General features: G+C 41.9%; 2 protein-coding genes across 2 annotated transcripts in view; one reads left to right on the plus strand and one right to left on the minus strand.

The window, feature by feature from the left end:
- The window catches only part of abl2 (c-abl oncogene 2, non-receptor tyrosine kinase), a 119,249-nt gene extending 117,989 nt beyond the window's left edge, over positions 1 to 1,260 (plus strand). The window contains exon 12 of the transcript XR_007263061.1: positions 1,002 to 1,260. The gene's annotated coding sequence lies outside the window, so the exon portion shown is untranslated. The remainder of the gene's footprint in view (positions 1 to 1,001) is intronic.
- Positions 130 to 22,171, minus strand: tor3a (torsin family 3, member A). Its single transcript, XM_048602041.1, has 6 exons — positions 22,003 to 22,171; positions 15,558 to 15,680; positions 14,332 to 14,597; positions 12,479 to 12,654; positions 2,037 to 2,161; positions 130 to 1,251 (listed from the first exon to the last, which is right to left on the minus strand). Exons 1-6 carry the CDS (start codon positions 22,169 to 22,171, stop codon positions 1,004 to 1,006), a joined length of 1,107 nt encoding a protein of 368 aa, XP_048457998.1. The 3' UTR covers positions 130 to 1,003.
- Between the last annotated feature and the right edge of the window lie 1,928 nt (positions 22,172 to 24,099).

The following is a 24,099-nucleotide window of genomic DNA, read 5'->3' on the forward strand; positions in this document are numbered from 1 at the left end:
CAAAAGAGGGGAGCCAGACACCCTCTCCCCTCTTGATCATAACCATAACTATATCATTGTTATCAAATACTGGAGAGAGGCTGAAGAAGAAAAGAATGAAGCAAGGTTATAGTCACAGGGATCAGACACTGAAGGTGTAACCTACATTTATTTTCAAAATCAGATCTTTCTCACGATCTTCATTTTTAGAAATTTCTATTCATATTTTTTTCAAAACTTAAACATGTCGCAGAACAAAAGTGCTGTCAAGTATTTTGAATGCACAATCATGTCTGGAACACTACAATAATGTCCCAGTGAAATAGCGCTTAAAATGACACAGTATTTTATTCTCCAGTGCAACTAAGATAGAGTTAATAATTATTATATATATGTCCAACTTCCTGTCTTCACTGCAATACTAAGCAGTCATGTTGAATCTTGATTCCAATTTCAGTTGTCAACTGAATAATTTGCCCTCTGCCTGAAGTAGAGGGTAAAGTCAACTTGAGTGGTATGTCAGGATATTTTTCTTTTTAACCTTCACTTTGAGGATTTGAGAGAGGCTCAGCATTGTCTCTATCTGCAGGGGAAGTGTACAGGACCACTACTTAAAAAAAGGTTCTGCAAGAAGGAAAAGTTACATGAATATTGGTGCAGCTGGCTTAATGCTTCCACTTGGTTTATTAACAAATCCAGGTTTAAATATGAGTGAATCCCAGCACTAACTTGTCCAGTTACAACTGAGAAAAATAGGAAGAATAGATTGTACCAATAAAATGTATAGCAGAGGCAAAGCAACATGAATGGTTTACTTAAGATTCACGTAACCAGAATATAATTTTCCCTGTCTTTGAATTAAATTAAAGGGCACTTGTTTTCTGTTTCTTGGGCGAAATTTCTGTTCTGGCCATGAGATGAAAAAGGCCATGACTTTTCTGCTGAGTGTTAGAGTTTTTTTTTGCCATTCAAGTTCCATTCTAATACTTTGTTCTTGTGGATTTTTCTTGAACCCCTTAAAGCTTTACGGAAGAAAAAAGTTGACCCGTTGTGCAACTGATTTGCAGCCCTGTGCAGAGAAAAGCTTTTCCTCCTTTGGAACATACAGCATTCCCTTAGCTACTTCATCTAGAATGTCGAAATCATACTGGATTCCTCTGGACAGAAGAGCATCACGCACACACAACTTAACATGCTTGTACTCCAGTGGTAAGAAAGGGATGAAGAAGTCAATTAGGTTTTCAGTCACAAGGCCACTGTGCGCAAATCCACCTGGAAATAACAGAGGAAAAAGATAACTTTTGATTCTTCCTGATTGCTTGTCTCTTTAGTGATTTTTATTAGTTTATTAACAGAGCTGGTGGTATATATAATCCACTCACATTATTGGAAAAATTTGAGGTCATAGATATCTGCAGCACAGAAAAAGGCTCTTTGGCCTATTGAGTCTGTGTCAGCCAAAAACAACCACCTAACCATTCTAACCGCATTTTTCAGTAGTTACCCATAGCCTTGTTTGCCTTGGCATTGCATTCAAATTCTGACCTTTTGTATTGCCATTAGACCAGCAATTTTAATGTTTTGCTGATGTATATGGTCTTCACCAGAAATGTGTGATGGCATTGTTGCTGGTGACTATTTACCGCATGTGCTTGTTGCTATTTTTAGTTGATTCTAGAGGCAGCAATTAAACTATTTTGATTATCAACACACGAAAATCTCAGAACTACATAATGTTACGGTACAGATGGAGGCCATTTGGCCTATTGTGCCTGCACTAGTGCATTAAATGAGCATCACGGCCTAACTCCTGCTTTTCCCCATACCCTTGCACAGTAGTTTTATCCAAATAATCACCTAATACCCTTCAGCCTCCACTCAAAACCTAATAACCTCCTTGAAGTGCTTTCCTGTGCAGTTATTTCTCATTCTAACTATCTTATTCCCTAGCAATGCCCTATTATTCCATTATCATCACCATTCTTCAGAATTTCTTAACATGTTCCTCTATGCTATTACTCTTTCATTCACCCATATGCTTTCCCAATGTAATTTACCTTTTGATGTTGCAGCTTCTCTTTGGATCTGGTGCTCCAAATCTTCCATAGTGATATCCTCTCTATTTTGCCCAGCACGCCAAAATTCCAGTGTCACCCTATTTATGGAGTTTCCTCCTATATTGCTACAGAGCAGAGAATATTTGAACATAATTACACATTGGGAAGGAGAAAGCTAGTGGCTAGAATATAAATAAGTTTGTAAAAGCATTTAAAAGTATACAAATAGGAGAAGAATAGCAAAAGTGAATGCTGGTCCTTTGGTGGGGATGGGGAAGAGAGAGAGAGAGAAAGACAGAGAGATTCAGGAGAAATTATGGGGAATGAGGAATAAACAGAGAATTGAGCAAATAGTTTATCTGTTTGCATAGTGGAATATACATATTACATTGCAGAAATGGAAGTCATCCAAGGCGGAATTGAGAACAAGAAACTTACTTAATTTCAGTTTAGAAAAGGTTTGAGAGAAACTTAGGGTACTAAAAAGTCAATAAAACCCCAGAATGATGCGTTATGATCAAGGCTTCATAAAGAGATGAGTGTAGAGATGGTGGATTTCCTGACCATGATTGTCAGACTTCCCTAGAACAGTCCTTGGAGATTGGGAGTGAACAAATGTAACACCACTGTTCAAGAAAGGAAGGAGATGTGGAACTACAAGCCTGACAGCAGCCATTGGGAAAGTAATGGAATCTATTATTAAGGGTGTCTGAACAATGCACTTAGAAAATCATGGTATAAATCAAACAGAATCAACGTTGTTTTACAAAATTGAAATCATGCTTGACAGACATCAAAAGCGTGTAGCATACTTGGATTTCCAAAATACATTTGGAAAGATGGCACACAAAAGGTTAACTTGCAAGACAATGCTCATGATAATATATTAGTACGGTTAGAGGATTGGTTACTAGACAAGAAGCAAAGAGCAGGCCTAGAGAGAGAGAGAGAGAGTGTGTGAAAAAGACAACTTCTTTCATTCTCTCTCAAAGCCAGCACTATATGCTGTGCCCACCTCTACAAACAAACTCAAACTATTCAACTACAAAAGCCATCATAATTGCTAAGTTTGACTTCTAGTTTTTTTGACCTCTTCACCTCAGAAACAGAAATCTTCAAGTAACAGGCCTGCAAAGTTAACAGACTTGTCTTTTTCCCATCTTTATTAGTACTGTTTATGCATGACTACTTTCTAAACTTTGGACCTACATTATAGTTAATAATTATAATTTTTAAGATTTTACTTAGCAACTGTCAGCAATATTTGTTTAATAAACTAATCCTTATCTTGTTTAAGACTAAAGTTTTGCAACTGGTTATTTTTGAAATGGAATGCTCAAAAAAAACTAAAACGGAGATTAATTGAGCCATACAAATTCACGTTTCACAAACCACTTTAAGTGTGCCTGGTGTGGTCATGTTGACGGTAAGAGTGGAAAAACAGAATTTTTTTTAAAAAGATGTGAAGATTGTAAATGTTGATGTTCAGTGGGGCTTTTTGTTTAAACTGTACAAGGAACACAAAATTGACATGCAGGCATCAGAAGAAAATAGGAAGTTAAACGATATTTAGCCTTTATTGAATGGGGATTAGAATACAAGAATAAGGAAGCTTCCCTGCAATTGTTAAGGCTTCGATGAGACCACACCTAGAATTCCATGTAAAGCTTTGATCTTTAAATCTTACAAAACACCTACTTGCATTGGAGGTGCTACTCCAAATATCCACCAGAGTAGTTCCTAGGGTACAGGATTGTCCGTTGCTGAAAGAGTGAATAAATTGAGCCCTTACTTTTAGAAGAATGAGCTGATCTCATTGAACCATAAAAGATTCCTAAGGGATTTGACAGGATAGAAACTGCAATGTTAATTACCTTGGCTGAGAGATCTAGAACACTTGGAAAAAGCCTCATTATAGGAGGTCGATTATTTAGGATGGAGGCAGGGAGAAATATTCTCATTCCACCATTGAACAGATTCAAATATGAAGTAGTCAGATCTTTAATCACTCAGAACCAAAAGATTTAGGCAATGGGAAAGAAAGCAGAGTTATGGCTGGAGATCAGTCATGATTGTATTAAATGGTATAGCAAGCTCAAAAGGCAAAAAGTCTGCTTCTGGTCCTATTTTATTTCATAGGAGCTCAAGAGTCATTGAATACTTCAAGAAGAATCCCAGGTTACCTGAATGTTCATCTGAGCCCTAACTTAAATCCATAACTTATAATCTCTCCCTGATATTAATTATTATTCATGAGAATAACTTTTATTTTCAGTTTTGTCTTTTGCTTTGCTTAGCAGTCAATGAAGGTGTTGGTCTTTGTTATTGTTAATGTCCAAAGACACTAAAGGATCAATGACGGAGATTTACTGCATTTATTACAGTCAATTCATCTACAAATTGAATAAGGCCATGCAATGTAACAAAGACAATGCACTCAAAGAAAACTAATTGCTGGAAAATCTCAGCAGGTCTGGCAGCATCTGTAGAAAGAAATCAGTTAATGTTTCAGGTCCACTGACCCTTCTTCACAACTGATGGTAGCTAGGGAAAAAAACAGGGTGAGGGGAGAGTAAAGCATTGGTGAAGATGGAGTCCAAAGAGAGAGAAGAACAGTTGGACAGACAAAGGATTAGTAAGAGGTCAGTTGGGGGACTTAAAAGCTGCTAATGGGGACAGTTGTTGGCTGACAATGGGTAGTGTATGGTCGCAGCCTGTGTAACAACAAGGCCTCGTGTAAGAGGGTGGGGGAAAAGGTGCTTGAGCTCTAAAACTGTTGAACTCTACATAGAGTCCAGAAGGTTGCGGATTTCCGAAGCAGAAAATTAGGTGCTGTTCTTCCAGCTTGTGCTGAGCTTCACTGGAGCACTGCAGTAAGCCTGAGACAGATGTTGACCAGGGAACAAGGTGGTATGTTGAAATGGCAGGCAACTGGATGCTCAGGGTCTTTTTTGCAGACAGTACTTCTTCAAAGTCTGTGCTTCATTTCCCAAATATTGAGGAGACCACACTGTGAGCAATGAATGTAGTAGATTGAGTGAAGTGCAGGTAATCTCTGCTTCACCTGGAAGATGTGTTTGGGACCTTGCATATAGAGGAGAGAAGAAGTAAATGGACCAGTGTTACACCTGCAATCGCAGGGGAAAATGCTGTGGGAGTGTAGGAAGAGTGAACCAGGGTATCCCAGAGGTAAAGGGCCTTGCAGAAGGCTGACAAGAGAGGGGAAGGGAATGTGTGTCTGGAGGTAGCAGAAATGGCAGGTAATGATCTTCTGGATGTGGATGCTGGTGAGATGGTAGGCAAGGACAAGGGGGATCTTATGTTGTGGGAGATAGGTCAGACACGGCTGAGGGCATTGTTAACCACGGTGCTCAGCTGAGGAAGAAGGTGGACATTTCAGAGGCAACTTTATCGAAGTTGGCATCATCAGAACATATGCAACAGAAACAGAGGAATGGAATAGTCTTCACAGGAAATAGGGTTTGAGGATGTACAGTTGAGAAAGGGAAGGGAGGAGTTGGAGATGGACCAGGTGAAGGTGAGTGTGGGATGGAAATTTGAATTCTGGCCAAGAAGGAAGCAGCAAGGATGATGCCATCGATATACTGGAGAAAGTGTGCAGTCAGACTCCAGCCTGAGTCAACAAGATAGAAACAGCAGTGTCTCAATTTAGTCCAAATATTGCATATTTTGAACTCTGTACAGACTTGCCTTTCAGTGCCAAAAGCCATCATTTCAGGTCATGAATTATAAAAGTTTCTCAATAATGTCAGCATTTATGTTGAGTTCCAAAGTTTAAGCAATAACTGGGTGGATAGTTTATTCAAATCTGTGTTTTTCCAAATGAAGGGAAATTGATTTTCACCTGATGAGACCAAAACCTATTCATTTGGCAGATTGCCCTTCAGATATCAGTACAGTTAAACACTTCTGAGATTTTGAAGTTCTAATTTGTCAAATAATTATTTTCCCTTGCACTTTCTTCACAAAATGGCACAATAACTGAGTGCACAGTGCAAGGAGGAATGTTGAGAAAGACAAAGTTTCATGCAATTTCCCCTATAAAGCAAATCTTTGATAAACTGAAGTGAGTAAAAGCTAGTAGCTGATTACCAGAACCGTATTTCCAGCAGACTGCACAAACCTGTGCTGGAGTGTGACTTTAGGAAGCTCTTTGAGAATTATTGTCAACCCTGTTTGAGGTACCTCAACCTCTATTGTCCTAAAGAACAAAGAAAATTACAGTACAGGAACAGGCCCTTCGGCCCTCCAAGCCTGCACCGACATACTGCCCATCACAACTAAAACCCCCTACCTTCCGGGGATCAGATCCCTCTACTCCCATCCTATTCATATATTTGTCAAGATGCTCTTTAAAAGTCACTGTAGTATCTGCTTCCACTACCTCCCTTGGCAGCGAGTTCCAGGCACCCATCACCCTCGGTGTAAAAAACTTGCCTCGTACATCACCTTTAAACCTTGCCCCTTGCACCTTAAACATATGCCCCCTAATAGTTGATTCTTCTACCCTGGGAAAAAGCTTCTGACTGTCCAGTCTGTCCATGCCCTTCATAATCTTGTAGACCTCTATCAGATCGCCCCTCAACCTCAGTCGTTCCAGTGAGAACAACCCAAGTTTCTCCAACCTCTCCTCATAGCTAATGCCCACCATACGGCAACATCTTGGTAAGTCTTTTCTGCACCTTCTCCAAAGCCACCACATCCTTCTGGTAGTGTGGTGACCAAAACTGAACACAATATTCCAAATGAGGCCTAACTAAGGTTCTATAAAGCTGCAACATTCCCTGCCAATTTTTAAACTCAATGCCCTGGCCGATGAAGGCAAGCATACCGTATATGCCTTGTTGACTACCTTTTCCACCTACGTTGCCACTTTCAGTGACTCATGTACCTGTACACCCGGATCCCTCTGCCTATCAGTACTCTTAAGGGTTCTGCCATTTACTGTATATTTTCCACCTGGATTAGACCTTCCAAAATGCATTACCTCTCATTTTTCCGGATTAAACTCCATCTGCCATCTCTCTGCCCAAGTCACCAACCAAACTATATCCAGCTGTATCCTTTCACGGTCCTCATCGCTATCCGCAATTCCACCAACCTTTATTACAAACAGCAAAGGTCCCAACACTGATCCCTGAGTAACACCACTGGTCACAGCCCTCCATTCAGAAACACACCCTTCCACTGTTACCCTCTGTCTCTATTACCGAGCCAGTTTTTTATCCATTTTGCTAGCTCACCTCTTGCCCAGTGCGACTTTACCTTCTGCATCAGCCTGCTATGACGGATCTTGTCAAAGGCCTTACTGAAGTCCATGTAGACAACATCCACTGCTCTACCCTCAGCGATCATCTTCGTTACTTCCTCAAAAAAACTCAACCAAGTTAATGAGACATGACCTCCCCTTCACAAAATCATGTTGCCTCTCGCTAATACACCCATTGATTTCCAGGTGGTAGTAAATCCTGTCTCGAAGAATCCTCTCCAATAATTTCCTTACCACTAATGCAAGGCTCACCGGCCTGTAATTAGCTGGATTATCCTTGCCACCCTTATATAAAGGAACAACATTGGCTATTCTCCAATCCTCTGGGACCTCCCTTGTAGCCAGTGAGGATACAAAGATTTATCTCAAGGCCCCAGCAATTTCCTCCCTTGCCTCTCTCAATATTCTAGGGTATATCCCATCAGGCCCTGGGAACTTGTCTACCTTAAAGTTTTTGAAGACCCCCAATACCTCCTCCCTTTTGATCTCAACATGACCCAAACTATCTACATACCCTTCCCCAGACTCATCATCCACCAAGTCTTTCTCAATGGTGAATACTGACGCGAAGTACTCATTTAATACCTAACCCATTTCCTCTGGCTCCACACATAAATTCCCTTCCCTGTCCTTGAGTGGGCCAACCCTCTGCCTGGCTACCCTCTTGCTCTTTATATATGGATAAAAAGCCTTGGGATTTTCCTCAATCCTGTTGGCTCATGACTTTGAGGTGGCACGGTGGCTCAGTGGTAGCACTGCTGCCTTACAGCGCCAGGAACCCGGGTTCAGTTCTACCCTCTGGCGACTGTCTGTGTGGGTTTCCTCTGGGTGCTCCAGTTTCCTCCCACAGTCCAAAGATGTGCACGCTTGGTGGATTGGCCGTCGTGTTCGGGGATATGTAGATTAGGTGGGTTATAATGGGGTGGGATGCTTAGAGGTTCGGTGTGAACTCGTTGGGCCGAAGGGCCTGTTTCCACACTGTAGGGTTTCTATGATCTATGACTTCTTTTAGCCCTCCTGACTCCTTGCTTAATCTCTTGACTTTCCTTATGTTTCACCCTTGCTTTGTGTGTTCCCAGCATCCTAGCCTTCATAAATGCTTCCTTTTTCTTTTTGATTAGGCTCACAATATCTCTCATTATCCAAAGTTCCCGAAACTTGCCATACTTATCCTTCATTCCTTACAGGAACGTGCCGGTCCGGAGTTCCCAGCAACTTACACTTGAAAGCCTCCCACATACCAGATGTTGATTTGTCCTCAAGCATCTACCTCCAATCTACATTCTTCAATTCCTGCCTAATATTGTTGAAATTAGCCTTCCCCCAATTTAGCACCTTCACCTGACAATTACACTTATCTTTATCCATCAGTACCTTAAAGCTTACTGCATTGTGAGCACTGTTCCCAAGCTGCTCCCCTACTGAGACATCGACCACCTGGCCAGGTTCATTCCCCAATACTAGGTCCAGTATGGCCCCTTTCCTAGTTGGACTATCTACATACTGATTCAAGAAGCCCTCCTGGATGCTCCTCACAAACTCTGTCCCATCCGAGCCCCAAGCACTAAGTGAGTCCCAGTCAATATATGGGAAGTTAAAATCACCCACGACGACAATCCTGTCACTTTTACATTGATTGCACCCTTCCTGATCCTGAGCTCTACCCATACTGCCTCACAGTACGAGCCATCCAAGGTGTCCTCTCGCAGTACAGCTGTGCTATTTTCCTTAACAAGTCGTGCAACTCCCCACCCCTTTTATATCCCCCTCGATCCTGCCTGGAATGTTAAGCTGCCAATCCTGTCCCTCCCTTAACCAAGTCTCTGTCATAGCAACAACATCATAGTTCCAAGTACCAATCCAAGTTCTAAATTTATCTGCCTTACCTGTTACACTTCTCACATTGAAACAGAGGCACTACAGCCCACCAGACCCACTTTGATCAGCAACCACACCCTGCCAGCTCTACCTCTTACTGGCCCTATTCTCTAGTTCCCTTTCAGTCAATTCACCTTTGCATTGGCTCCCACCCACCCCTGCCAAGCTAGTTTAAATCCTCCCGAGTGACATCAGCAAACCTCCCAGCCAGAATATTTGTGCCCCTCCAGTTCCCACCAGCCCTGGAAGAGATCCCAATGGTCCAGATATCTGAAACCCTCCCTCCTACACCATCTGTTTAGCCACATGTTGAGCTGTACTATTTCTAGCCTCACTGGCACATGGCACAGGGAGTAATCCGGAGATTACAACCTTGGAGGTGCTGCTTTTTAACTTTCTACCTAACTCCCTGAACTGCTGCTGCAGGATCTCGTCACACATCCTACCCATGTCGTCAGTACCAATATGTACCACGACCTCTGGCTGTTCACCCTCTCCCTTCAGAATGCTTTCTGTCTGTTCAGAGACATCCTGGACCCTGGCACCAGAGAGGCAACATACCATCCTGGAGTCTCTTTTTCAAAAGTGCCTATCTGTATCCCTAACTATAGAGTCCCCTATAACTACTGCTCTAGTGCTCTTTGTCCTTCCCTTCTTAAGAACAGAGCCGGCTGTGGTGCCACCAGTCTGGCTGCTACTGCTGTTATCCCCTGATAGGTCATTCCTCTCCAACAGTATCCAAAATGGTATTCTTGTTAGAGAGGGGGAACGACCACAGAGGATTCCTGCACTGGCTGTCTGCCCCTTCTATTGGTCACCCATCTATCTGCCTGCACCTTGGGTGTTAACCACATCTCTAAAACTACTGTCTATGACGCTTTCCGCCATCCTCATGCTCCTACGTACATCCAATTGCTGCTCCAACCTATCCATGTGGTCTGTGAGGAGCTGCAATTGGGTGCACTTCCTGCAGATGTAGTCATCCGTGACATTGGAAATGTCGTGGATCTCCCACATTTCACAAGTGCAGCACTTAACCCCACTGACTGACATTTCTATCCCCAGTCAAGCTGTTTAAGAAAATTTATTAAACACTTACCCTTACTTATTGCTGCGAATACCCAAGGTAGGTCTTCCCTCACTCACCTTCCCAGGATGCTCCCTGGATCTCTTCCTTTCCCTTTGCTTCTGGTCCTCACAACAGCCCCTCGCAAACCACCTTCTGGAAGCAGTGACTGCAGTGACTGCACTGATGCAGATCTTCCCCATGTCAGCCAATCAGTGTCATCACTCTGCTGCCCTCTTCCTCCTCTCTCCACCTAACCCAAAATTCCTCCATCTCACCCTTTGGTCTTCCCCAAAAGCATCAACCATATTCATGCAATCACCTCTGAAGATCCATGATTTCATACTTCATACTCTCCTTCTCCTTATTCTTTTCTATATGCCTCTCCTCAATAATAAATAGGGTAACTTTCTGTCAAGATTCATCTGACTGTCCAAAGCTTTGACTTTGATCAGAAATCCCAGGAAAGCAGTAGCAAGTCATTTCTACTGTTTTTTTTCCTGACGTTTGGCCCTCGAGTGGGAGAGCTTCTAAATAAATGCACCTGACAGTGTACACAGAGTAATAGCTGTCATCTGTGTGCTAATATTATCATCCTACCACTATACTTAACCCCCTCAAATGTCAGTGTGCAGCCTAATTTACTGCAACATTATCATTGATAAACCAACTCAATCTCATTTCCTAATCTCCCATCCCCTCCCTAACTCAGTGACTCGCCACTTTCAGCGCATCTATAATGTTGGCCATTTTTCCTGGCTTCATCGCACTTTTAATCTTCTCCACTGTTCTGACTCAACAGTATTTTATTTTCCTACGGGTAGTAACTAAACAATCATTCTCTATTATCTCTGCACTGTTTTTCTGAAACTTTCTGCCTTGTTCCCAGCTTCAACCTTCTCAAAATCTATGGTTTCAGACACTTCCACTATTTTCTCTCTGTTCCAGTCTCCTGCTGACTTACTTCTGTTAATTTTCTTCTCCCTTATACCAGTTAAGCTTTCAAATGTTTTATTACTAGAAATACAAGTTGTATTTGTGAATACAAATCAACCTACTTCTGTTTTTAATCAAATTTTACCCCACACACACTTTCCAATAGAAATCATTGGATGGCATTTAGACTTGGAACCCTGCCTACATTTTTGTGAGGATAATTATACAGTCTGTCAATTTTGCACAGCTAAGGGAGTTTATTTAGAAGAGGGTTGGAAAGTGTAGATAAAAAGGGAGGGAAGTTTACAAGTTGTGATGAGTTGAGGCAGAGGGTGAATTGGGGGAGGGATAATAAGACTGTAAATTACCTCAGTACAAAACGTCCTATTGCACTAGGAGTTCCCATGAAAACAAATGTGGTGTCAAGGCAGGTTATCTCGAGCTACATGCAATCAGCTACAATAGCATCGATCTAGATAGTTCCACATCTACAGTTTTTTTTAAATGATGTTGTGACACTGCAACTACAGTATTTGATTTTTGCGCAACATTTAGCAACAGTAAATTTGATTTGAGTTGGCAACTTTCAGAAACAGCGTTGTGACTACAGAGACATTGGCGGTGGACTTTTGTGCACTTGGAGTTCATTTAGTTTGATTTTGTTTACTGTAATAACTATCAAATCAAGAATTGGCTGGAATTACTGAATAACACTGGAGCTCAAAGGTAAAATGTCCAGTAGACTACAAAACCGAGTCATTCATTTCTGGTTCATCCACCCACCAACTCACTGGCTGAACTGCAGCTAACCCAAGAAAACAACAGTATGATTGATCCTTCCAAAAACATTGTATGGGTTTAAAAAAGACTTCACGTTAACTGTCTCAACATATGCTAACTTGCCCAGCACACACACAGCTATTTACTGACTTGGTGGTCATGCAAAATTTAGAGTTCATTTAAATATGGTGGTGCATTGATCACTTATCCATTCCTTTATTGATATTCCTGTGGAACAGAATCCTTCGTACTGATGCAGTTCAACAAAAAAGCCCACCATTGCACAGTTAAACCTTGTACCCAATGAAATCCCTCCTGGGGCCATTTATATTACTTCAGAATGACAGCTGATTTTGGACATGGTGCTGTTGCTGCCAAATGAGCCAACAATTACCTCAAATTCATTTCAAAGACTTCTTCAACAATGGTTGTACTAGGTCTTGTGTTTTTTTTTCCTGATTAAGCTACATTACTGTTTTATCTTTGAATCACCTTAAGAAAATAAACATGGACTTTCTGAAATCCACCCCATCCACATGGTCATAATGATCAATGTAAGGCTTGATAGCATCAATGAGGCCTGGATGCAACTTTTCCGCCTCATCAAATATAAACAAGGATCGTTTGCATTGTTGTACAGCTGTCTGGATAAACTGCCGGAGTTGAGTCTGAAAGAGAGGATAAATAAATGTGGCAGTTCCCAACTTTTAATATTTTATCTTAGATATTTATTTTCCCGAGTCGCTTTCTTTGTATCACAGTCCATTTCCCGTTCATGCATTGACACTTGATCAGTTGGGCCGAGGAGTAGCAGATGGAGTTTAGTTTAGATAAATGTGAGGTGTTGCATTTTGGTAATGCAAATCAGGGCAGGATTTATACAATTAATAGTAGGCCCAGGGGAGTGTTGCCGAACAAAGAGACTCCACAGTGCGGGTGCATAGTTCCTTGAAAGTGGAGTTGCAGGTAGACACTTGCCTTCATTGGTCGCTGCGTTGAACGTAGCAGTTGTACAGGACATTGGTTGGGCCATTTTTAGAATAGTGTTCAATTCTGATCTCCCTGCTACATGAAAGATGTTGGTAAACTTGAAAGGGTTCAGAAAAGATTTATAAGCATGTTACCAGGATTGGACGCTTTTAGCCATACGGAGATGCTGAATAGATTTTTCTCCCCCGGAGCGTTGGAGACGGAGGGGTGATTTTATTGAGGTTTATAAAATCATAGGGCAATTAGCCAAGGTCTTTTTTCCTAGAGTAGGAAATCCAAAACTAGAGGACATAGGTTTAAGGTGAGAGGGGAATGATTTAAATGACCAGAGGGGCAGCTTTTTCACTCAGAGGGTGGGGTGTGTATGGAGTGAGCTGCCAGTGGAAGTGGTGGAGGTCGGTAAAATTACAATATTTAAAAGGCATCTGGATGGGTACATAAATACAAAGGGTTTAGAGGGATATGGGCCAAACACATGCAAATGGGATTAGATTAATTTAGGATATCTGGTCGAAGCAGATGAGTTGGACTTGAGGGTCTGTTTCCATGCTGTACAGCTCTATGGCTCTGAGAGGAAGTGTATTACTGACTCAATATGGTAGTCACAACAAAACAGGTCACATTAGTGGAGACAGCCTCAAGATAACATAGTTCTGAATGACTGATTTGAGGCTTCAAATCTTGCCTATCATGTCAGAACTCACTTGCCTCAGCCACCTGATTATCAGCCCTGTGCCAAACGTCCCTCACATTGGGTAATGTATTCAAAAATAATGCTGATAATATTCCATTTCAATTAATTTGAAATTAAAGTTGGAAGACTTCTAAGCACAGTCTAATTTAAATAGTTCAAAGGTAATAATTAAATGTAAATTTTCCCTTCTCCCCCTTCCCTAAAAGGCAAATGTGTCAATGTAGCACAGTGTCCCACATAGAACTACAGACTGATAGCTAACTGATTTAGCAAATGTGCTGAATAAAAACACAGATTTACCAAAAACTTCAATATAACTAAACCTACTGGGCCTAATTAAAAATGTATCAATAGAACAGATGCAATCTTGGAGTGCTGGCATTTCCCATGGTTCAATATGTTCTAGTAGAAATGAAAAATAAATTATTTTAATCTCCACTTCCTTTTATAGTTTTCCAAGGTAAACTACACATTTTGTCCTTTTCCTCATGCTCAATATGAATGCCTTCACTTTCCCCAGTTGCACTTGTGCTCCTTCAATAACTTGAACAAATATTTTTCATTTGGCTGGCAGATTTAAATGACATTCACCCAATAAATCGACAGATGACATATGGCTGAGTGAGTTGGCTATCCATTTACTCTGTTCAGCTCTGCTTACCTTATAGATGTCAACCATGTTGGCATGTGGAAAGTGGAAAGGAGCAATGTAGAAATGCACACATGGGCTTCTCAGTCCATCCCGGTACAGGTTGTCAGCTATCATTTTGGCCACAAAGTTCTTGCCAGTACCAGACCAACCATGGAAAGAAAGTGCCAGTGCTTTCTCTGGGTTTTCGGTTGCTAAGAAACCTTTCACTGCCTTTACCACAACTTCCTTGGCCAGGTGCTGTCCATGTAACTTTTTGTTCAGGTCGTGGTCAAGTCCTATTTAGAAAACACAAACCCAAGGTTTAATATATTTTCCCATTCCCATCTTTGAGGAAATTCTGTTCATGACTCGTTTCTTTACCCAAATGGAATATTACTAGGGTGGAACTGGGCTCCGCATCACTTGTTTATTGGGTGCTATATGCCCTCATTAAGTTCTAAAATATCATCCACAACATGCACTTCCAATACTGGAAAGGAATTAGTGCACGCTCAGCGACTGCCTGCTGGCAATGTACAGAATAGGCAGATCATACCATTAATCAAAGTGGACTCAACAACAAGCTCCTGCTTTTAGTCTTGCTGCTTTGGCCTGTAGCGAAGTTACACATGGACATAGAAAGAAGGAAAGAAAACTTTTGATCCATCCTTCTTCTTACTGTTCATAATTTTATAAAAGGCAGGGATTATGTAAAAGAAAGGAATAATTTTGTTGAGTGTTGTGACATGTTGTGACATTCTATAGGTCACTTCAGTGGTACTAAAGGTAGGATTAGACCCTACTTCCCCAAGGCATTCCCTGGCTACCTCTTGCAGGAAACTGAGAAAGGGAGATGGAAAACCACAGAAACCCTTCACTTTGGCCAGGGAGTTTATGAACAGAAGACCAAAGGCACATGGAGCATTCAGTCTGTCAAAGTCCACAGTTGAGGGAGGGATGGGATGTCGGTGGTGCTCGCAGGAAATATCCTGGGTGTTACTACTGGACACCAAAGCCCCTCTAACCCAGGTGATGTCAATATCTTAGTTGGTGGAGTCTCAAATCAGTATCAGCGCACATAGTGCCAGTCATTTGCAAGATACTGTTGAGAATTCTTTGGTAAGAATAGGTTTTCAAAAGTAGAACTCAATCACAGATTCAGTGCTCCTCATAGCTGAAGGACACCAAACACCACTTAGTACTTGGGTGCATCGACCTGTCACTTAACATTATACAGATTAATCTTAACTACAAACCCGTGATGTTGTTAATTAGCCGGCAATCTCCTGATTCACAGCACTCGTGTACACTGCAGTACCAGCTTAGTATCTCTTGATAACCATCCTGGATCAAAAAGGACCAGGCCTCCAAAGTATTTGCTGAAATCAAAGAGGAAACGATGTTTTATATGGACAGTATTTTTATACTGACTTTTTTTGAAACTTTTAGAAGCCTCTTCATTGAACAAAAAATCTTTACTAATATCACACACTTTCTTGGATATGGTGCCATGTGGTTATGGAAGAAGCAAGGGTATTTCAGCTTTCAGATTTATTCAGGATGGTTTGGGTGGCAGGAATTTATGCAAAGAAACACCATCTCATTGGCACAAAGGGTAAGAGGCCCCAGGGTGCAGGCTGGACAGAGAAAGATAACAGGGGAGGTGAATGCAACATCTTGTGGTAAATGACACCACAAAGAGCTCAGAAGGGTTTCATGGCTGTCAAGGCACTTGTGCCAACATATGTTCTCTAGCACTGCTAGAGCCTTCAATGCATCTCCTGACCACTTGTACTTTTCTCTCTCAGCACCTGGGTGAGGGCTTTAAAAATGCAAAGGGAAACCATTCCAAATATCCAACAATCTCTAATTCACAGCTACTCTTCTCACTTATTTCACCTGCTTCATGGGCTGCTGCTAGTCCTCAATTCCGATAATCGTGAGCTGTGTGCCTGAAACCCACAATGCCCATGCCTCTCTCAGAACTCTGGCATGGTGTTTCCGTTCTTGACAGCAAAAGATGACCTTTAATCAGTGCCAAAGATGTAGCACAGGGACAAAGGCTATTATAGTTGAAATCCTGTGACAAATTCTGGGTGGACACAAAGCAGAGTCAGTGGGAGAGGATAAGGTTGCTGAAGGAAGAGCAAAACCTATCAAAACACATTTGAGCTCATAAACCTTTCCAGTATATTTTGTATCCTTGCACTCAGCTTAGAGGGTGCCCACTCAGATGAATGCCTATTCCTCCTCATAATGTGACAGGAAAGCAGAAAACGGTGTCCAGTGTGATGGACAGTACTTTGAACAAAGTGGCATACAGGTTGTAACAAAAGATGTGATGCCACATCCAATTAGATCACAGAATGCTGTACTGACAAAGAGCCCCCTGCACCAATTGCCTCCTCTAAAGTTCTACATACCTCAGGGGTATCTCATGCTGACTCTGCAATGAATGGATCTTTGAATTGGCCATGGTGCCATGATTCAAATGAGTCATAAGAAGGACTGGGTGCGTTTTGGAAGGAGAACATGATGCAGTCATCTCAAAGAATCTACTTTGCTCCTTTTATCCCAAGTCCATCTCCAAGAGAAGTACTAAATTAAGGAGAAATCCCATGGATTCTTACACAGAGCAAAGATCACATCTTTGTGAACTTAGTAGCTTCATCAGGTTTCAGGTTACTGAATCTTCCCCTGAAGATTGTGAAGTGGTATAAGATTTAGATTCACAAAATGTAAATCTTGGAAACGGCTATCTGCACACACCCCGACTGTTTCAGGTTGAAAAATTGCCACATGTATTGACACATCGATTTGCTGAATAGGTGTGGTCTTGAGTTAACAGATGAAAAGCATACCCCTCTTTCTGTGAATGATGACTCAGTTAGAAGGGAGCTCGGCTTTCAACACACGCAAACAGCATGCACAGTAAAGGGACCTCAGCGGTTTTTTTTTTAACCTGGAGGGAATTAGATGAAAGTGTCCATGTAATTTACAGGCCTGACGTTTCGGGCCTAGACGCTTCATCAGAAATGGGGGAGGGGAAGGGGGTTCTGAAATAAATAGGGAGAGAGGGGGAGGCAGATAGAAGATGGATAGAGGAGAGGATAGGTGGAGAGGAAACAAACAGGTCGAAGAGGCGGGGATGGAGCCAGTAAAGGTGAGTGTAGGTGGGGAGGTAGGGAGGGGATAGGTCAGTCCAGGGAGGACGTACAGGTCAAGGGGGCAGGATGAGGTTAGTAGGTAGGAGAGTGACACCACCCACACCCTCCACCTCCTCCAGAACTTCCAATTCCCCGGTCCCCAACACCTCATCTTTACCATGGACGTCCAGTCCCTCTACACCAGCATTCCCCATACAGATGGCCTAACGGCCCTCCGCTTCTTCCTGTCCCGCAGGCCCGACCAGTCCCCCTCCACTGACACCCTCATCCGCTTAGCCAAACTCATCCTCACCCTCAACAACTTCTCTTTCAATTCCTCCCACTTCCTACAGACAAAGGGGGTGGCCATGGGTACCCGCATGGGCCCAAGCTACGCCTGCCTCTTTGTAGGTTACGTGGAACAATCCCTCTTCCATACCTACACTGGCCCTAAACCCCACCTCTTCCTCCGTTACATTGATGACTGTATCGGCTCCCACGAGGAGCTCGAACAGTTCATCCATTTCACCAACACCTTCCACCCTAACCTTAAGTTTACCTGGACCATCTCTAATACCTCTCTCTCCTTCTTGGACCTCTCCGTCTCCATCTCGGGCAACCACCTAGAAACCGATATCCATTTCAAGCTCACCGACTCCCACAGCTACCTAGAATACACCTCCTCCCACCCACCTTCCTGCAAAAATGCCATCCCCTATTCCCTATTCCCAATTCCTTCGCCTCCGCCGCATCTGCTCCCAGGATGAGGCACTCCACTCCCGTACATCTCAGTTGTCCTCGTTTTTCAAGGACCGTAACTTCCCCCCCCTCAGTGGTCGAGAGCGCCCTCAACCGTGTCTCCCACATTTCCTGCAACTCATCCCTCACACCCCGTCCACGCAATAAGAACCAAAAAAGAATCCCCATCGTCTTCACATACCACCCCACCAACCTCCAGATCCAACGCATCATCCTCCGACACTTCTGCCATCTGCAATCCGACCCCACCACCAAAGACATCTTTCCCTCCCCACCCCTATCTGCTTTCCGGAGGGACAACTCTCTCCGTGACTCCCTTGTCCGCTCCACACTCCCCTCCAGCCCCACCACACCCCGCACTTTTCCCTGCAACCGCAGGAAGTGCTACACCTGCCCCCATACCTCCTCCTTCACCCCCATCCCAGGCCCCAAGAAGACTTTCCACATCAAGCAGATGTTCATCTGCACATCTGCCAATGTGGTATACTGCATCCGCTGTACCCATTGTGGCCTCCTCTACATCGGGGAAACCAAGCGGAGGCTCGGGGACCGCTTTGCAGAACACCTACGCTCGGTTCGCAATAAACAACTGCACCTCCCAGTCGCGAACCGTTTCAACTCCCCCTCCCATTCCTCAGACGACATGTCCATCCTGGGCCTCCTGCAGTGCCACAACGACGCCACCCGAAGGTTGCAGGAACAGCAACTCATATTCCGCTTGGGAACCCCGCAGCCCAATGGTATCAATGTGACTTTCACAAGCTTCAAAATCTCCCCTCCCCCTACCGCATCCCAAAACCAGTCCAGCTCATCCCCGCCTCCCTAACCTGTTCTTCCTCCCACCTATCCCCTCCTCCCATTTCAAGCCGCACCCCCATCTCCTACCTACTAACCTCATCCCGCCCCCTTGACCTGTCCGTCCTCCCTGGACTGACCTATCCCCTCCCTAACTCCCCACCTACGCTCACCTTTACTGGCTCCATCCCCGCCTCTTCGACCTGTTTGTTTCCTCTCCACCTATCCTCTCCTCCATCCATCTTCTATCCGCCTCCCTCTCTCTCCCTATTTATTTCAGAACCCCATTCCCCTCCCCCATTTCTGATGAAGGGTCTAGGCCCGAAACGTCAGCCTTTCTGCTCCTATGATGCTGCTTAGCCTGCTGTGTTCATCCAGCTCTGCACCTTGTTGTCTCGGATTCACCAGCATCTGCAGTTCCTACTATCTCTAATTTACAGGCCTGTTTACTTATGATGGTTCTGGACCAGATCAAACCCCCTCAAAATATATTAAGAAGATAGCCTAGACCCCAACATTTTCTTCTTTTTAAAAAAGCCAAGTATAAGGCAAGTATGTGTTCCAGTGCAATTCAATTGGTCAAATTACCAGACTTGGAAACAAAACACACTTTATTCTTACACTATAGGGTAAATACTAACAAAAGAAAGAAGAATTGGAATAATTTAACAGAATAATAGGTTATTTAACTACCAAACAGCAACTATTCCAATATCGTAACATCCCATAAACATACCTTGGCAAAGGCAAATTTAGTGAACTAAAATAGTAATTTATTGTTACATGAATTTTTACAAAAAAAATACAGTGACAAGTTTATAAGTCACCATACCATGGCACCTAAAAGTCAGAAGGCACTGGATTCCCCAATTCTCTAGACCAGGAAAAAAGAACATCAAGAGAAAATTCAGAGAGCGAGAACACTGAAGCATTTTGCTATAGCAGCTTCCAAACCCCAACAGCTACTGAAAGTTAAACTAAAATCCTGGTTGTAGGAGCTTGAGCCCACTCCTTTATGCTGCTTCTATTGTTTCATTTATTAAAGAAAAACTCCAAGGCCTAATGAGCTGTTTATTGGTTTGGAATAGACCACTCCCCACTTCAGTCTCAACTTGTCTTCACTAAGGAAAAGGACAAAATACACCTCTTAAAAGCTGTAGTATTGTCACAATGTTATACACAAAAATCTTTTAGCAAGGAATCTTAATTTCAACCACCTGAAACACTGGCATGATGGAACTATTTTATCAGCCAGTTGCTTCTTGTATTCTAGTTAATTTACATGCCTCTCAGTGAGAGAGATAGGGGCTATAAAAGACTTTTCATTAAACCTTGTCATTTATATGTTTTAAGCTTGGTTTTGCTTTAAGCAGTTTTGTCTATAAATCTAGGTTGATGCTGCGGATCATAACAGTTGCTGGGAGTGTTACAGTGAACAAAACATTCAAACTATTTAAGACAAAGTTTAGAAACAGGAAAAGATGAATAAAATAATATTGAGTAACATCTTTACCACATTTTATCAGAAGGTACAAGGCAGCCTCATTAAATATTAGAATTACAAACACTTTTTAAAAAAATGGAAATGGAGTTTCATTGGTGAAGATAACTAGAGAAACAAAGCAAAAGAGACTAAATAAAGCCCAGAACTAACTAGTTGCCATCTGAGCTTTTTTTCTAACCATGCCTATCTGACCTGAGGAGCCGGTGAAGGTGATAGTGAAATGCAGTCTCCTTGAAACCTTGTGATGATGATACTCTCATAATGATATCAGGGACAAAGTTCTAGTTTTGCTACAATTTAGGGGATTAGATAACTCAAAAGTATTACCTATAATTTTGTCATGATCAAAGTAACACAACTACATATTATGATGAAATAATGCAAAAGGTCTAATTTTTGATGCATGTTGAGATTTGGCAAGAAACATTTTGGTTGAGAAATTTAAAGGACCACTGTATTTCCATACAAGCATTTCAAAGCACTTCACAAAATGAACTACTTTATGGAATGCAGTTAGTGGTACCAGAACAAATATAGCATCTAATCTGTAACATCAATACCCTTCAAACAGCCATGAGAGGTAGGATTAATTGATTTTCAATCATTCCGGATTGAGTGAGAATGCTAGCCTAAAGGATGAAAGAAGCTCCTTAACCTTCTTTAAGTAGTGGCTGTAAAAGTGGACAAATTTGGTTTAATAGCTCATCTGATGGAATATACTTCTGACAATATAGTCTTACTTCAATATTGCACCAGATGATATATTCTGATCCTAATGTGGGATCAAATTCAAATATTTCAGATCATGGAATCAGTTACAGTGTACGAAACAACCATTTGGCCCACTGAGTCTATGCTGGTTTCCCCCTTGGGAACAATTCAGTCAGTTCAACTACGATCCCTGTAGCCCTGCAAGTTTATTTTCTTCAAGTATCCAATAGGCTTTAGAACCCTACCCCAAGTCATTACCACTCACTGGGGAAGTCTAAAATTCCCCAGACATCTCTTGCCCAAAATCTTAAATCTGTGTCTCTTAGTCATTCTAAGAGTGTCTAATGGGAAGAACGTATCCCTGCCTGCTTTATCCGAGGCTGTCATTATTTTGTTAACTTTTATCAAATCTCCTCTCAATTGCCTTTGCTCCAAGGAAACCAACCCCCAGCCTTATGTAATCTTAGTTTCTACTTTGTAATAAACAGATTGTGCAGTCATTCCCAGGCACACTATAAACGGTTACAGCTTCATTCCTGTTACTTTAGTACACTGGTATACTTTACTTTGACATGAATTCAGGTATCAATTGTCTGTATCTCCCGAATCAGATTGCAATGTTAAAATAATTCCTGGGAATTGGGAGATTTGATTACAGCCTGTAATTCATTCCCAGATACAGATCATTTTATTCTCCAGCCAATCCTTAAATGAAATTGTGGTCTTTAACTCAGTAACAGGGATCCTTTATTCTGGAATGTCTCGCATGTATTTTTCCTCACTCACCATTCTGCTTCGAGATGTCCGTCATCTCTTTATTCTCACAGTCTGAATTCCAGAACTGGCCAGGAAGAGAGTGAAAAATCTCTGAAAATGTGCCAAGCTGCTCTTGAAATAGGTTTCCTTTCACGACTTGCAACCAGCAGCACAACAACAGGAGCCTTTGGAAATTCATTGGACTACAGAATGCTCAGGCCTGAAATGCAGAGCTTGCAATGATTAGGGACAAGGAAAGAAAAGGAGAAAGTGACAGAAGCTGAACGAAACTCTTTTTATTCTGTTAATATTTACTTGTAACATCACATTCAGTTAACCCTGTGAACTACCACACGCAGGTTAGTGACCCTTATCAAGCCAGGCATTTTTCCAAACTATCAGCGTAATAAACTACAATGTTTACTCGAGATGTGAGGGAGCTAATGTGTCATACACTACGCGGCACGTCTTGGGTGTCTCAAAAGGTGATTAAAATAAGGCAGGAGGTATATGAACTTTTCTCCGGTTTCCTCATGGAATTTCGGTGTCAGCATCCAATATTGCCCATTCCCAATTGCCTACTATTTCAACGGTTTTGGCATCATACATGGGCGAGACAAGATAAGATTTTCGAGTTTCCATTCCTAAAGGAGATTAGTGAGCAGTATTAAAAATAATCTGGAAGTTACCAAACCAGCATCCCAACAATGCTTTTTTATTCCTAATTTATTGATGAAATTTACATTTCCCAGCTGTCAAGTTGGGATTCGAACTCATCCTCAGATAGTCAAGCTTCTGGATGAATAGTCATGTGACATAATTGCTATGCTAATGTCCCTGTTTAAAAAGCATAGCTCTCCTAAAGAGCTGTTGTCTCCTCCTAGAGCAAAGTTCCATCAGCATTGACTGTCCTCCAATGCTTTACCTTGTAGAGAAAGTTTTGGAGATCCTTTCATCTACATAAAAGCCCGATAGATGACTCCAGTACAATGCACATACAGCATTTTTGAGCATGGATCTTTAAATACCCTCCCAAATAAGATCCCATCTCATTTTCGTCTTTTCCTCAATGCTGCTTTGGGGGACATATACTCAGTTATCAGAGTACTGTTCATATATATTTTAACATTGAACTCATGACAGCAAGAGAGAAAATAATGAAGGGTATGGCTATCCTTATACATTTGTATACAAGATAGTTAAAGCCCCGGTGCATTGTGTACATAGGTGAGTGATGAGTGATGAGTCCTTAAAAATTGCAATAGATTGGAGTGTACTACACAAACTAAGAAGAACATTCTGGGATTTGTTGCAGGTGATAAAAAACAAACTGGGGCATAAATATTTTGTTTTGTTTTCATCCCTACACATTTGTAATCAAATAGAAAATTAACAATTTGCTTTGGTTGTAAGTAATTAGCAATACTGTCAAGACTAATTGCTTCATTGCAGTTGTCTGCTCTGCCTGCACTTGGACCCAATGTGAATTGAAAATTAACTTAATGGTTTTGTTTGTATTTTAAATGTTTTCCAAAGTTCTTCCAGTAACAAGCTTCTTGGTACTTGTTTCCATTCAATTCTGTGCCATGTCTACAAGTTTGTGGAAGATAAACATTTGGAACCATTCCAAGTACTGGCCAACTACACCCAAGGAAATGAGACAGGTACATAAATTTTAGGGCATGGTAGATCCTGAATCATGCTCCCATGCCCAAAATTAGGTAAACAAATTTCCAGTCCATTATCTTTTGTTTTCGTCCTATGATATTGTTTGCCTGTGTGCATCTGTGATACTTGTGTAGACTGTAAATTTCAAAAACATTGCTGATTGCATCAAACTGCATATCCTTGCTGATAAGTTAGCACCTAAAAAATCTCAGCATAATGTCTAACATTACATATGATTTGCAATTGAACAACAATTGCCAAAAAATCCTGAGCCTGTGAAGCATTAAGCTGACAACCAATTTAGGATTGTCAGTTATTTTCACAGTCTAGAACACCTGCACGGACTGAAAGCTACATTTCTTAACACACAGTGTCCTGTTTGTTGCAGACAGAAAGCACATGGACACGCACTGCACCTATTACAACTGAAAAAAGTAGGTGACAAACATTCTCTTGTTC

Source organism: Rhincodon typus, chromosome 10 (assembly GCF_021869965.1).
Source record: "Rhincodon typus isolate 14 chromosome 10, sRhiTyp1.1, whole genome shotgun sequence".
NCBI lineage: Eukaryota > Metazoa > Chordata > Chondrichthyes > Orectolobiformes > Rhincodontidae > Rhincodon > Rhincodon typus.